The sequence below is a fragment of the Barbus barbus genome, assembly GCF_936440315.1.
Source record: "Barbus barbus genome assembly, chromosome: 20".
NCBI lineage: Eukaryota > Metazoa > Chordata > Actinopteri > Cypriniformes > Cyprinidae > Barbus > Barbus barbus.
In genome coordinates this window covers 24,409,437-24,426,025 of record NC_136748.1, presented here as the reverse complement: position 1 = coordinate 24,426,025, position 16,589 = coordinate 24,409,437, and the positions used below count along the sequence as shown (strand labels likewise).

The 16,589-nt window shown below is 36.3% G+C and overlaps 1 protein-coding gene across 2 annotated transcripts in view; it reads left to right on the top strand.

Annotated features, from left to right (window-relative positions):
• The window catches only part of LOC306886515 (protein Smaug homolog 1-like), a 42,594-nt gene extending 30,938 nt beyond the window's left edge, over nucleotides 1-11,656 (top strand). The window contains exons 6-12 of one of the 2 annotated variants that reach the window (XM_079443676.1): nucleotides 500-731; nucleotides 1,003-1,088; nucleotides 3,030-3,142; nucleotides 4,826-5,021; nucleotides 6,309-6,435; nucleotides 8,765-8,848; nucleotides 11,502-11,656. In XM_079443676.1, coding sequence (XP_079299802.1) covers nucleotides 500-731; nucleotides 1,003-1,088; nucleotides 3,030-3,142; nucleotides 4,826-5,021; nucleotides 6,309-6,435; nucleotides 8,765-8,848; nucleotides 11,502-11,530 — 867 coding nt within the window. In that variant the 3' untranslated portion in view covers nucleotides 11,531-11,656. Of the gene's footprint in view, nucleotides 1-499; nucleotides 732-1,002; nucleotides 1,089-3,029; nucleotides 3,143-4,822; nucleotides 5,022-6,308; nucleotides 6,436-8,764; nucleotides 8,849-11,501 lie in introns of both variants that reach the window. The other variant, XM_079443675.1, reaches the window with a different exon arrangement.
• Nucleotides 11,657-16,589: the final 4,933 nt, after the last annotated feature.

Sequence of the window (16,589 nt, the reverse complement as noted above, 5' to 3'; positions counted from 1 at the left end):
AGCCTCTGAAGCCCAAACCTCTGCCATTATCATTTTCACAGGCAATTTGTATATGTGTTAATTATTAAATGTCATCTATTTAATTCAAGGACACATCTATTTAATTCAATATTTGAAACAACAAGAGACAGGAAGGAGCCGGATGTCTAATTTCAGAGCAACCTTTTCATCAAGCTTTCCATCTCGATGCATTTGTAGCATCAGTAATCAGACACCTCCTCCTAAAAGATGGATCCATTTAAAGTTTTAATGTCCCGCATGTGTCGGCCCTGTTTAGAGTCGCACTGTGCGATGGGGAAACAAACATGCTCGTATTTTTGGTAGACCTTTATTTTGTCCTCACATGTCATTTTCCGCCTCATTACATGTCTGAAATATCCCGACACCTGACAGTTGCCCGTATTGAATTTATGGAAGCGTCCAAAATAATGCTGCACCGCAACCTTGAATATAACAGCTACGCTCGCATCCATTCATTTGTCATCTCTCTCTCTTTCAGGACATTTTGGAGGGAGGGAATCTACGTGCTCCTTTGCAGGAGCTGCACCAGATCATCCAGACGCCCATTAAAGCCTGCAGCACAGAGGAGTCTTCACAGCGCCACCTGCTGAGCGCAGAGGGGAAGAGCAGCATCGCCAGTTCCCACCTGGGTGGAGGAGAGACGGAGGGCAGCTCCACGGTCATAGCCGAGGGAGACATCCCCGCTCAGTTCACTCGCGTCATGGGCAAAGGTTCATACGTAGTTCTTCCCGTCATCTAAGAATCATTTGAGGCTTTTAGGAATGTTGTTTAGGTTACCACTTTCCATTTACAGACAGACAAATGGGTCAGAAGATGTCAGACAGAGATGATGTAATTTACTTCCCTCAGCTCTTGCTGAGTTTTCCATAACTATACGAGATTGAAAGTGATACTGAACTAATATAGTTTGGCATTGTGTAAGAAGTTTTTTTAATAAATACTGTATGTGACTTTAACTCTTTCTTTCTGTTTTTGTGACAGTTTGCACACAGCTCCTCGTCTCTGGGTCGGATGAGGAGAACATTAGTTCCTACCTACAGCTCATTGATAAGTGCCTAATCGATGAGGTGAGTGTTCATCAACTTGAAATATCCTTTAATAATTTCTTAATACATGAAAGTTCTTGGTCTTATTGGGAAAAAATCATCTGCTTTTTATAATTCCCATTGGATACAATTATGTTCTTGTTGAATATCCTGTTCCAAAGTGTCAAATAATGGAAGTAAAATGGTTAGTCAACCAGTATTGTTATTGTTAACCACAACTAAAACTATTTAAAATAATATTTGGTAATTAAAGCTGAAATAACTTAAACAAAAATTAGAAATGTTGCCTGTCATAAGTTTAAGTGGAAACATTAAAATGACTAAAACTAAAGCATAAATAAAAAGAAAGTAAAGCTAAATGGAAATATTAAAAACGAAAGCATGAGAAAAGATAATAATAATATAAAAATAAAAACTGATAATATAAAAATAAAATGTAATTCAAAATATTAATAAATACTAATTAATATATATATATATACACTGTATATATGGGTAGTTGACATATCAATGTGTCCTATGGTGTGATGGAAAAATGAAAAAAAAAACTATTAATAATAATAATAACCTCTAACATTGAAGATAAACCTCTCTCATGCTATTTGTAACTCTAAGAATGAAGATACATTTTTCTCATGTTATTTAAGTTTTTTTTTTTCCTACATTTTTGCTATGTCACACCTATGGAAGCCCATTTCTGCCCATGAATAAAAAATAAAACAAGGTAATTCCGACTTTTTATCTCACAATTCTGAGATATAAACTCGCAATTCTGAGATATAAACTCGCAATTCTGAGATATAAACTCGCAATTCTGAGATATAAACTCGCAATTCTGAGATATAAACTCTCAATTCTGAGATATAAACTCGCAATTCTGAGATATAAACTCGCAATTCTGAGATATAAACTCGCAATTCTGAGATATAAACTCGCAATTCTGAGATATAAACTCACAATTCTGAGATATAAACTCGCAATTCTGAGATATAAACTCGCAATTCTGAGATATAAACTCGCAATTCTGAGATATAAACTCACAATTCTGAGATATAAACTCGCAATTTTGACTTTTTTTCTCAGAATTCTGAGATATAAACTCGCAATTCTGAGATATAAACTCGCAATTCTGAGATATAAACTCTCAATTCTGAGATATAAACTCGCAATTCTGAGATATAAACTCGCAATTCTGAGATATAAACTCGCAATTCTGAGATATAAACTCGCAATTCTGAGATATAAACTCGCAATTCTGAGATATAAACTCTCAATTCTGAGATATAAACTCGCAATTCTGAGATATAAACTCGCAATTCTGAGATATAAACTCTCAATTCTGAGATATAAACTCTCAATTCTGAGATATAAACTCGCAATTCTGAGATATAAACTCGCAATTCTGAGATATAAACTCACAATTCTGAGATATAAACTCACAATTCTGAGATATAAACTCGCAAAAGTCAGAATTGCAAGAAAAAAAGTCTGAATTTTGAGATAAAAAGCAATTACCTTGTTTTATTTTTTATTCATTGGCGGAAACGGGCTTCCATACACACCAGAGGACAGAGTCCAATTTTTGTTTGTCAATTACCCGTATATATATATATATATATAGATAAATAGATAGATAGATAGATAGATAGATAGATAGATAGATAGATAGATAGATAGATAGATAGATAGATAGATTTATCCAAATCACAGTACAAAAAGTGTTTTAGTTTCTCATGTGAGACTGTTGAGGTCAGCAGATGGCGAGCGTACAGTTCCCTTTTCTGGTTTGTATTATCCTTATTATTGAAACTTCGGAACAAATTACACACTAAATTTTAGAATAAGCAGACATAGTCCCATTAGGCACAGTTCTGAAGTGATCAGTTATGAGGTGTGAAGTATGTTGAGCTGGAATGGAAATCCTGAGTCTCTCACTGCTCTGATGTCTCTCACCTCTCACAGGCCTTCACAGAGACACAGAAGAAGAGGTTGTTGTCTTGGAAGCAGCAGGTGCAGGTACAGTTCCGGTCAATTTCACGGAAAACTCTCCTGGACCTAACAGGACAGAGAAGAAGGTAAACTGGATGTTGGAGGTCAAAATACAATTTAACCTTGTTCTGATTGGATTCTGTCTAGGATCCCATGATGAGGCTATGATGCTATAAAAGTAATTCCAAAATCACATAATATTTGTTAACACGCTGCTTTTAAATGCTTTTAAACCCTTGGGTTGATATTATTGAAGAGTTAACCCTCTGTTTAATCTAAAAAATACACATTCACCTTTCAAAAAATCCATCTAGTGCATTTATTGGTGTTTAAATGCCTGCCTGAGACACTATGGAGGACTTTTCAAACATTATAAAGTTTTATAAAATCAGGAATACTTGATTTTGATTGGTCAATATTGGTACTTTTTGTGAAAACCAGAAATCTATCACTCTATAGTCTTTTCACCTAAAAAATGATTTTGTCAAAGTGCAGTCAGATAATCATTATTTCAAAATAAATTGCTATGATATTTGACTGTACATTATTCTTCACATATTTCTAAATAATTGAGTAAAATTCAGTGGAAGTTATTCATTATGACAGCTGTCATCTGATTAGCAGAGCAATGTTTCCCGACAAAACCAGGTTTGTTGCTCAAGCTTTACCGAATTACGTCATGCAGTGGACTGAGAACATTAGCCAAGGGTCTTTTTGAGGTTTACTCTGTCAGATACGTTGATTGATTTAGGGCAGAATTATTGCCATCTGTGTTTTTATTTATTGGACTAATACTTTAATGATGATCAAAAACCACAGACCACACAGATGTGTTTAGGACCATGAGTCACGGTTTGCCGTCACTCCCTACTGGATTACATCACGGCCTGAAAATAGAGCATATGATACTCAACAGGAATCTCCTATTTTATGCCACAGTATGAGGCATGATGCACTTCTACATCAGTGGTTCTCAAACTTTTTAACTTTAAAATCCCCCATTGTGAAAGTCAATACAAAAAGGCCCTCCTACTGTTAGGGTTATGTTTGGTTGTTGTCCTATAGTTTAATTGTGTTTTCAGTTGGCCTGTACCCCTGCGACCTAGTTTCCTGATTATGTCATTTTGTTCATCTGTGTCTTATTAATTTACTCGTTAGTCCCTCGTTTGGTTTAGTACTTATAGCCCTGCCTTTCCTCTTTTTCTTTGTCCTGTCTATGCCGTGCAAAGAGGTTGTGTTCTCTTATTTTTCAATGTGGCTTTATTAGAGACTCTGTTCATTTGACTATCTGCCTCCTTTGTGCTCCTTCCAGCTTCTTCCCACGGCAACCTGTGACACCTACACAGACTTGTTTTTTTACTGCTGCCAAAATCATACCAAAGACATGAGTTTGTTCTCAGCTTTTTAATAGATACTAGGGCTGTCAAGTTTTTTTTTTAAAGAAAACATAATATGAGTAAATTTCTTTGAAAGGAATATACTGTGTGTGTGTAGGAATTATTTGGGATGCATTATTTTATGTAAGGCATTAATATATAAATATATATATATATATATATATATCACACTATATAATAATTATGTATAAAAATTATGTAATTAATTCTGCATATATATTATGATGTATTATATTTCAATATATAAATAATACTTATTTGTTTAGTACATTTGATAAAAAAAATTTAAGTTGCTTTCTCTTTCTGTAATCGCATCAGAGCATCCGAGTGGTATTTTTTGACACTGTCTTTTTTTTTTTTTCATTTCAGCAGTCGTTATGGTCAGTCCAACTCCCTCCCAACCACGGGATGCGTAGGCAGCGGCATTCCTACCCGGAGGAACCTGCGCCAGTATCAGATGCGGAGTTTGCCTGGTGTCAGACCCATCCTTTTGGGTACCACCGGCCTGTTCGGACCAACCCCTCGAAGCAGCAGCAGCACCCCTACCAGCCTGAAGCAGGGAAGACAGGTCTGTCATTTCACAAACGTGCCCTAGTGCCCTTAAGGTGGCTTTCAACAACACCCAACCCGAAGCCTAAATGACTCTATTACCACTTCAAAATGAAGGGAGCTCTAGTTTTTGAAGTGGATGGAGCTGGAGGCAATTTACAGCATTCCAGAAATCCTACATCACTGTTGAATGGAACAACTGAGGATCGGGTTTTGGAAGCACAGTGATAACCTGGCATTCTTGCGTGTCTGCTCAAACATTTTTCTAGGCACGTTTACAATGGGAGGAAATTTCAACTGCCTCCCTGGTTCAGAGTCTGTGGACGGTGGGGTTAGGTGCGCGAAACAGCCGATGAGTCATATTTGGGGAGAAGTGCGACTGGAGGGAGGAGAGAGAGAGGGGAGGGGAGAGAAGAAGAGGAGAGAAAGAAAGAGAGAGTGAGAGAGAGGGAGCTAGTCAGAGGCAGTGAGAACAGTGCACAGGCATTTCCTGTTTTTCCCTGCTCCTCTGTACGGGAGGGCCAGGAAAGGGGGAGAGGGAGTCAGATGAAGGGAGTGAGAGGAAGAGTGAATGAAAGTCGGATATGCAGGTTAGAAGAACTTATTCACATCAGATCACTACATGAATGGATGAATCGTACTAAATGATCAGTTATATGTCCGAGTGATACATCACCCAAAAAAAAAACATCAATTGAAAATATTGCCCCTGGTCCAAATTTCTCATTACCATAATGTAAAATAAATGTATGTGTATGACATACATTTTAAAAATAAAAAAAATTATATTACAGTAATAAATCACTTGCACAGTTACACAATTATTGTAAGTAATTTATGCATATAAAGTAAAAAAAAAGATTTTATTACAACTAATGAGAATAATGGGAATTACAAAACTGTTGAAGCGGATTACAGTAAATATTCTTAATTTTCATAAAGATCATGTTACAGTGCCAAAAAAAAATCCGTAATGGTACAAAAATATAATAAAATGAAATTAAATGTAAAAATATAAAATTAAAATTAAAAATCGAATTTTATTATGGTGAAAAGTGACATGGACATGTTTTAGTTAATTCATTTGTATATAGAAGAGTTTTATAGAAGAAAAGTCATACGTTGAACACTGAATGATTGAGAAAGGATGTGTTTTCATGTGTACTGGTCATTTAATTTTTAGAACAATACAAGGCTTCATAATCAGGTGAAACTGTTTTTCATGGATCTTTAGTTTAATGAACATGAGCACAGATTGTTGTATGATGTGATTGTAATTTGGCTGGCCTGTGTGTTTTTGTGGTAGGGTTTGTGGTTTGCCAATCCAGGGGGCAGTAACAGCATGCCCAGCCGCACCCACAGCTCAGTTCAGAGGACTCGATCGCTACCCGTCCACACCAACCCACACACCATGGCCATGTTCCAGCAAACAGGTAAGAGACAAGAACTCAAACACACTGATCATGTGTGGCTCACAGTCTGCTCAGGCAAAGCACAAAACCCCCCCAGATGACTTAAAAGATTCCTTACAATTAAGGAGCTTGAGGGTAAAAATGCTTGTTAATGACCTTAAACTTTGTCTCTTCAATTGGACAGTGTTTATGTATTTATTTAATTATTGCTGTGCATGAAAATCAGTAATAAATGTTTGAGTGTGCAGTTCATTGTGCTGCATTAAAAAATATTGATTAATTTGGAAATATTAGTAAATTTTTTCCTAAACTAGACTTTTGTACTAACCACCATATAAAAACATATTTCCCTTTAAACTGTCTTAGAATAGAAAATGTCATCAAAAAACAAAAAAAAAATCTAATAAAAAAATGAGATAAAAATATTAGTTTTATCTGTTATAATATGTATTTATCTTGTGTTTTTTTTATACTGTGTGTATATATATATATTCTGCGTAAGGTGTGTGGTACATAATAGACAAAAGAAACTTAAAAGAGATATACATGATACAAAGGAATGGGGGTATAAAAACATTGCACTGAAGTGAAGACATTGCACTGAAATATAATGTTGCACCGCACTGAAAGAATAAAGATATGGAAAAACATTGCACTAAGAAAATAAAAAATATTTCTTAAGTGGTCAGACAGACAGTTTTCTGACTTGAAAGAGTGTCACGCATTTAAAGCAAATCTTTTCCGGCTTCTCTGTTCTGCGTGCTCCACTGACACACATTCAGAGTAGACAGATGTTCCTCTCTGTCTGTGGCTCCACTCTGACTTCAGCTGAAACTCACTTCCTTTAGTTTGCTTCGTTCTCATGGATTTACTCGACCCCTTTCGGAGACGAAAGTGAGGCTGTGCACAAGAGTGTGTACAGTGTTTTTGTGTGCTAGGTTGTATGTTACAATGACTTTCTTTGTGCAGCATGCCTGGCACTTTCTTCTCCGACTTCCTTGTGTTCTCATTGCCGCCCATCCGAATGTGTTCACATTAATGCCTTGATTAATTCAACGGCAACAAAGAGGGAGCACTGTGAGAGAGAGACTTGACGGGCCTTACAGGATTTGGTGCTTAAAAATAGCAGGTTGTCTGTTCCGTCCAGCCCGTGGTTGCCTAACTCAGCTCTTCCTTCCCACAAGGGATTTTCAAAGGCCCGTTTGCTGTTGACTCAGCTAAAGACGAGCACAGTAAGGGCGGGCCCAGCCCGAACAGCGCTGCAGGAGTCTTGAGCAGTCAGACTCTGCCCCATTGAGACTGAAGCTACTCTTTAGAACAGAGCTCACACTGTAGGCCAGTGTACTACTGAGGGAACTATGAACACGATCGGAATTTGCAAGCTTAATGGCTGTGAATTTAGAAAATTGAGGTCGCAATTTTGAACTATTGATCAAGTATAATGTAGTATAATGACTAGGATGTGAATGAGACGCTCTGAGAGGTTTGAAATTAATCTTTGTTTGCCTTTTTCTCTTGCTGGTCAAGGTCTGAGTGGGTTAATGGCTTGGGCTAGTAACTGTTAAGGTTAATGGTTTAAACCAAGCAAGGGTGATCGGTATCTATTTTTTTTCTGAGAAAAACACTTAACACCTGATTGCTCCAAGGGAATGCTTCATTTAAAGGAGTAGTCACCAAAAAACAAAAATTTACTTTCAATTTATTTTAGGCCATCCAAGATGAAGATGCGTTTGTTTGTTCTACTGAACAGATTTGGAGAAATTTTGCATTACATCACCAATGGATCCTCTGCAGTGAATGGGTGCCGTTAAATAAAGGTCTTAATGGTGGATTTGTTTTTTTACACGCTCACAGCTTTAGCTTCAAAAGACATTAATTGATGTGCTGGAGTGGTGTGGATTACTTGTGTATTATTGTGATGTTTTTATCAGCCGTTTGGACTCTCATTCTGACGGCACCCATTCACTGCATTCATCCATTGGTGAGCAAGTGATGTAATGCTACATTTCTCCAAATCTGTTCCCATGAAGAAACAAACTCATCTTGGATGACCTAAGCGGGACTAAAGTTTTAGCAAATTAAAATTTTGGGGTAAACTATCTGATAAAAATATAGATCATAGATCCAGGTTCAGATCTGGCCTGCATTTTGTGCTGTTACCATTTACTGATTTGCTGTTGCTTTCTACTGTTTCTGTCCTAAACATGAGGCAACCACAAATAACCACTTTCTTTCTATGTTTGGTATATCAAGACATCAGTCAGTGTCATGTAGCCCTCACTTGGCTCGTTATGTGTTGTGTATTGTCATAACTTGTTGAAGTTGACTCCGTTTGTTTGTCATTTTGTAGATTTACAGGGGCCTGTGACTGAGCCTGACATCAATAACCGTTTGGAGTCTCTGTGTCTCAGCATGACTGAACACGCTCTTGGAGGTACGTGTCCACTTCTTGCTCAGTTTATAAATACTGCACTTAAAGGATTAGTTCACCCAAAAATTAAAATGACATCAACTTCATTTTGGGGTCAGTAAGATGTTTGTTTTGTTTGAAGGAAATTAATACTTCTATTCAGGAGGGATGCATTAAATTGGTCAAAAGTTACAGTAAAGACATTTAGAGTGCTTTCTGTTTTTTGTGTTTTGAACTTTCTATTCATCAAAGAATCACATCGCATTTTCCACAAAAATACTAAGCAGCACAACTGTTTTAAACATTGATAATAATGAGAAATCTTTCTTGAGCACCAAACATCATTTTAGAATTATTTCTGAAGGATAATGTGACACTGAAGAATAGAGTAATACCTGCTGAAAATTCAGCTTTGCCCTCACAGGAATAAGTTGCATTTTAATATTTCTTACAATAAAAACAGTTGTTTTAAACTGTAATATTACAGAATATATATGTTTTACAGTTTTATTTAAATTTTTTATCAAATAAATGCACCTTGGCCAGCGTAAGAAACCTCTTTCAAAAAATAATTCACATTATGTAAAGATATTAACATGTTGATCGCTGAATACAGAAACTGCTTGTCTAGTAGTAGTTAAGTAGTCTGTCACTGTTATTTAAAGATATTTACACGTTTTAATATCTGAATACTCTGTACTCATCTTTTGTACGAGCTGATGAATAAGGATGTTTTTAGGATTGCGTTATGTTTGTTTATCAATCTGTGTGACAAAGTCCTCTGATTTTATCCCCAATCCATGAGAACGGAATTTGAGGAAATGGTTTGGATCTATGCTGACCAAGGCAGGATTATGAAACCCCCATAGGACGTCCCGTCTGACACTCATTCAAAAGGTCAAAAAGCCTTTTGAAGTCCTTCGAAGTCCTTTTGAAGACATTTTTTTCTTCTCCACAACATTTTAATTGAACTTTTTGGGGTGTTTCTTTGGTGGGAGCTTTGGACGACGCATCAGACACAACAATCTTCAAAAGAGAAAATATTGTGACTATCAGTTTCAGACAAAAAGGAGCGTTACTTTGTATCCACATGTCGCGGGATCAATGCAGTGAGCATTCCCATGTGAAGTGGAGGTTTTCTTTGCATAAAGAGTGTTTTTTTCTCTCAGGGCTGACACAGAGGCTTTCAGTGCAGTGGGCTCGGTGCTGGACAAGCACAGCTTTGTGTTGTGGGAGTGCAGGGAGACAGACAGGAGAGAGGCAGGCAGACAGGCTGAATCAGAGAGACGGGCAGAAGCAGTGGGCAGCTCTGCGGTGAGCTCAGGAATGCCCCGCTCGCTCCACAGCTGCCAACAGAGCCCGTAGTGTTCTTATGGCAGCGTACCCCTAGACTTTCCCCCCTCGGGACCTCCACCTCCTCTGGTCAGCAGCCTGCCTGGGAGTTTTGTGTGCCCTCATTACGCAAAATGAGACAGCTTGCTCTGTGAAACTGTACGGTCGGGAAGCCCAATTCATTTTAAATTAACCAGTAGCAAAAAAACATGATTCATTGAGTTTTTTTAAGTCACTCAGAGCCTTCCCAGAAGTCTTGTGCGATATATTTTCTAGTAAGATATATAAGTTACACTACCATTCACAAGTTTAAGGTCAGAAAATGTGTTTGTTTTGTTTTTGTTTTGAAAGTAATTCATACTTTTATTTAATGAATACTTTTTTTCAAGGACGCGTTAAGTGCTTAATATTTTCAAGTTACACAAGTTTTATTTTTTTGATAAATTAACACTTTTATTCAGCTGGGATAATTGCTTGATATTTTCAATTTAATATTTTAAATATTGTAAAGTTACAGTACTGTTCAAAGGTTTCAGCTCAGTATGTTTTTTTTTTTTTTAAATGAATACATTTGTTCAGCAAGGGTGCATTAAATTGATAAAAAGTGACATTAGCTGTTTTCTATGGAAGCCCATTTCCACCACTGAATAAAAAAAAGGTAATTTTGACTTTTTATCTCACAATTCAGTTTTTTTTCTCAGAATTATGAGATATAAACTTGCAATTGCGAGAAATGAAGTCCAATTCTAAGGGAAAAAAGACTTGTGTTCTCAGAATTGCGAGTTTATATCACGCAATTCTGAAGTCAATAAACTTGCAGTTCTGTGGAAAAAAAATCATAATTGGCAATTTGTATCACAATTCTGACTTAAGAATTGTATGATATAACGAAGTCGCAATTACCTTTTTTTATTATTCTTTTATTCAGTGGCAGAAACGGGCTTCCATAGTTTTCAACATTGATAATAATAAGAAATGCTTATTAAGCAGCAAATCAGCATATTAGAATGATTTCTGAAGGATCATGTGACACTGAAGACTGGGGTAATGATGCTGAAAATTCAGCTTTGATATCACAGGAATACATTGCATTTTAAAATATATTCAAACAGTTTTCTTAAATAGTACACACAAAATAGTCTTAAATAGTTTCACAATATTACTGTTCTATTTTTGATACATAAATCCAGCCTTGGTCAGCATAAGAGGCTTTAAAAACATTACAAATCTTAAACAGTGGTGCACGTGTGAAAGAATAGATGACAAAATGTTTATTTTTGGGTGAAAGGTTCCCAAAGTGTTCCAGAGTTGCACTTGATTGTGTCGATGTCACTTGTTTCCATAGATGGTGTTGATCGAACTTCAACCATCTGAGAGAAGAAAAGAGGGAGCACAGGGAGACGGCATGCCTGGCAGCAGGGTTAAAGGTCATCACGAGGTCACGAGACCTGCCTATAACCCCCCCCCCTCCACCTGCTCACCTACCAACGCCAAATAGCCAATAGGAGAGGTGGGGCGTGGTCTACACAGTGCCATTCACCATTTTCTGAAGGGCTTAACACTAGCAAGTTCTGTCACCATGACTACTTCAGCGTGTTTACATTCGAGTTTGGGAGAAAATCACATCTTCAACACTTCGTTAGAAGAACGCCGCAAAGGGTCTACATGTCGACAGGCCTTTAGAGGGGCCCGTAATGCAACAGAGACAACTCAAAGCGTTCAGTTGGCTGTCTAGGATGTCACGAAATCCAAACCAACCAGCAGACGAAAACAAGATCATGACGTGGTTGCAAATTTGATTTCTGTGCAGATGCTAAAAATATTACGTTATAGCATGTTTACACGTAGTACTGTCAACAAAATCCGAAGTCATTTTTTTCAGGAGCGAGCGTTGTCAAAATCCGAGGACGGTGTACAGCTTTAGGTTCCTAAATGGCTTCTTAGTTTACAATTGTGTTTGTATGTACTGTTTTGTTGTTCTAGTTTTCGTTTGTGCCAGCAGGAAAGCTGATTTGCAACACTACAATAACAGTCAGAGCTATGGATGGTACTCAGAAGAAAGAGAGGGAATGTGAGAGCAGCCATGGGAAAGGAAACAGGAAGTGATGTCAGTGGAAGGGTCTGTAGAGGGAGCGAGGAATGTCGTACATGGATTCTGATGTGAGGGAGATCAGGAGGTCAGAGAAGTGGAATACAGGAGAAATGCCAACAAATGCAAGTAGATGGAAAGGTTGAAGAGGAGCAGGTGAACATGGAGGTCAGAGGTGAGGTGCGCAGATCCAGACGGAATATGCAGATATATAGTAATATTAAAATATTTAAATTTGAATATCATTTTTTATATTTTATTTATATTTTAATAAATTTAATTAAAATATAAATGAAATATTTAAAATATATTTAATTAAAATTAAATAAATTGAAAAAACAATTTATGTATATGTTAAAGATTTTTAGTGGAGAATTTAGTGGAAAATGTGTTAAACAGACCTTTTATTTGTGTCTGAAAGGTTAAACATGCTTGGGAGACATGCACAACTTCATGAATGATGTCCGTTCAGATACACAATTATATTTATATGCATGTAATTAGTTTTTTAAATCTGTAAATGCACAGCCGTAAATTGATCGTTTAGCGATTTTGGGAAGATTGCAGGTGTCATATGGATGTTTTCAGCTGGTTTCTGTGTATTTGGGATATCACATGCTTGGTACACTGTGTCAGTAAACTGTTGGAGAAACAGAGAGAAATATACAGTTTGTCACATGAGGAAAAAACACTAATGCACCATTTTCTAGTACAGAGCGCCATCATGTGGTGAAACTGTGCAATAGTTACCAATAAGTGAGGCTAGAGTCTTTTTTTTTTACAGTATTGTCTTAATATCAGCCATTAGTTAATCATGCCAGGTATAAAAAGTAGAACGTTTACAATAAGAAATGAGCTTTTAGTTTTGGACTCTTACAAGTGAAGATCTGATTTTCTGCATGGGAATCATTTTGCTTTTATTGTTTTAATCGGGGACATTAAAGTCCCTTTATGAGGGTGTTCAGTGATTGTTAACGTATCTTATTTAGAGCTTTTCCTATAATAACTTTGCTTTTCCTGCCCTTGGTGCTGTGAATCTTTGCTGAAACCATCAAAAGTGAATTTGCAATAACGTGCAATAGACTCTTCATCAGCAACATGGTGTGAATCATAGGGCTGAGGGGGAACTGGGGGGTCCCGGAAAGAGGAACTGGACTAATAAGCCCCGCCCTCTTCTCCAAATCTCCCACAATTCCCATATTCGCCGGCCTACAACTTGATGCACCTACCCACACCTCAAGTGTTTTATGCTTTTTGGCTCATCCAAAGAAACCAGTCATGATTAAACGGACAGTAAAGAGGCACTTTCACATCCATTGAGTGGCGACCGACAAGCTGCCTAAAAGAAAGAATGTTGACTATGCAGTGTGTTGGCTTGGTGCCTCCAAACTAGTGCTTTTAAAGTGCATGAAATGCCTTAAACGGAATGGTAGCCGGTGTTTTACAAGCGTGTTAGCAAACTATCATGTGGCATCTTGTGCATCTTGTTTCTAGAGGTGCATTTATTTGTGTGTATTAAGCCACTCATCACTGCCATTTGAAAACAATTAGCAGATTCAAATGATTATTTATTCTTTTCTATTATTGATGCAGAGGTTATTGTATTCATTAGATGTATTATTTAAGATACCTTGTGTATTAACTTTTTGCTATGGCTGGTAACCATAAGTACATCTCAAATAACAACCTAGTTATTTTTTGACGTTTTGTTTTCCCAATTTGCATAATTATCTAAAAAAACAAACAAACAAAAAAAAGTTCCTGATAGTCAAAAGACATATCAGTTTTTTGTTATGTTATTTTACTATTGCTGTTTTACTTTCTTGTATCTATAAATGCTTATATTTTGCTAACTCTGCCCGGATTGTGTATTTAAAATTTTAAGGATTTTTTTTTATATTGTCACACGTTATAAACAAAGAGCCAGTTATTGTTTTATTATTTTTTTTTAGATTTCGCTGCTATTCTGTCGCTGTTTTTCACCTCAGCTGTTACGGTGTTTTATGCCAAATACTTACGGCGTAGCGTCATTGCGTAGTTCTTTACGAAGAATGCTGCTCAGTGCTCGCTTGTGATTGGATAAAGAAGAATGATGCGTATTCAGCTCTGGTTTTTCATTGCGAACAAGTTTGTTTTTGTCCAAATGCGCTCGACTGCAAACATACAGCAAAATACAATGCTGTAAGTGTTAATATTTACCTGCTGCCTTGGTATTCCGAAAAATAAAAATAAAACTAGCGTTTTAGCGTTGACGATTTTTTTTATTTTTTTTTTGTTACATTGTTTTGTAAAAGATTTTACGCGTTAGTATATCGGAACTCTGATGCTGATCGATTTTATTTTATTTTATTTCATTTTTCCCCCTCTATTCTGAAGGGTCTTGCTTTATACGCTCTTTGATTTTTTTTTTTTTTTTTTGTGTTATTTTCAAGAGCCGATGTCCTGTATTTTTCCTGTATTGACTGCAGGCTGACGTACATATACATATATAAAATATTTTAAAAGAATCTTATGTTTATGAAACGATAAAACCAAATAAAAAACGCGATAAAAATAAAACAAAACACGAAAAAAAAAGTAATTTATATTTAGAGATGCATGCAAGAGGCTGGGAAGTCATATCTAGAATAACAAATGGCAGTGCCTTTTCTTTTTTTTTTTTTGTATTCAGACATTTACCCCAAATGTAAATGATTTTATATGGCTCTAAAATATAGAGATATGCCAGATGCATTGATGGTCGAAACTTTAAATCATACAAAGTCCATACGAGCTGATTCTGAAGCGTTTGCTCGGAAGGAGCTAGGGAATCTGTATGCTTTAGGTACTTCAGTGCTGTTATGAAGTTATGATTATATCTGTCTGTACAACACAGAGATGTGTATATATTTTTGTTTGTATGTGTGCGAGTGTGACACTGTACGTGTATCCAGGTGAGAAACCGGATTGTCTTGTAATTTTTGTATATATTCTTTATTAGTTGCATCATGGTTTCATCAGAGGCTGTTTTTCCACTTCCTGTTACCTGTGAGGCGTCACATCTCTCTCTCTGCTCACCTTACAAACATCTTTACTGAAATAAACATGACTTTAGTCAATAAAGAGAGGGATTCTGTAATCTCTTTCCGTCTTTGGTTCGTGGCCTTGTGAGTGTGTGTTAGTGGGAGATTATATTGTTTGTGTGTGTCCGCCAACTGAATGTGTTTTTGTCTATTTCATTGGGTCTGTGTTAAATGCTTGACATCTTTGTAATAACCACAGACGAAAAGTATTAAAGAGTAACTTTTGAAAAGGACGCTCTGTGTTTCTCTCATTTTGAAAGCAGCTGTTGAATGGTATTGAGGAAGCATTGTTCATATATTCAGAGTAACTAACCACATGAGTCTGAGAGGAATTTACTGCCTCCTCTCGGTTTCAACCAATCAGAGAGAGCGAGAGAGACAAGAGGCGGGGCTTTTTGTTAAAAATAAAAAGAGAGAGAGAGAAATGCGGAGTCACTCTCAACTCAGTTTTATGAACTCATTTATGATGAGCCAATGGAAGTGTCACATAGATGGGCAGGGTTTGTTCATGGAAAATATGGGATTTTTTTTTTTTTTTTTTTGTGGAAGTGAAATAAAGATCATTAAAAAGTAGGATTTCACCATGAAAATGTTTGTACAAAAAAAAAACAAATTGGGCTTCTGCTGCCTGATTAAACTTTTATCATGGTTGACGAAAACATCACACTTATAGACACGAGAGAAGTCATGTTTTCACATTTATTTTATTTATTATGCAGTAATTTCACAATATGTACATTTTCAATATTTCATTCAAGAAAATAAAAAAATTACCCTATGTTTAAATTGACAAACAAACAAAACAAAACATTTAACTAGTGTATATAATATGATAATTTTTTTTCTTTTGAATTTGAGGTCAAATATGACTTGTGATCCACACTTTAATGTTTCCTGCCTTTTGCTTACCAACCCCCTCAACAAAAAAATACATTTTAAAAAAACTTTGAAAAAAAACAAAATGACAAGAACATTCTATATATTTGACAAGATTGTTTATTATTTTATGTTGAAAATTATGATGAACATTGATAGTAAAGTGTTTGAAAGGCTCTTTGAGTCTTGTTTAAAGAAGGCCACATGAATAACTCCGTTCTCAATATCAAGTATTAATTTTCTTAATGAATCCACTGATATGACGTAATTGTGACATTGAACATCTCAGATACCATCTGGCTCAAGAGTTTCAGCTGAACTCATGAATGCAGAACATCACTCAAACAATGTTTCATAATTAATAAAATCACTACACAGGCAACACAACAGCATCAGTAAATCCACA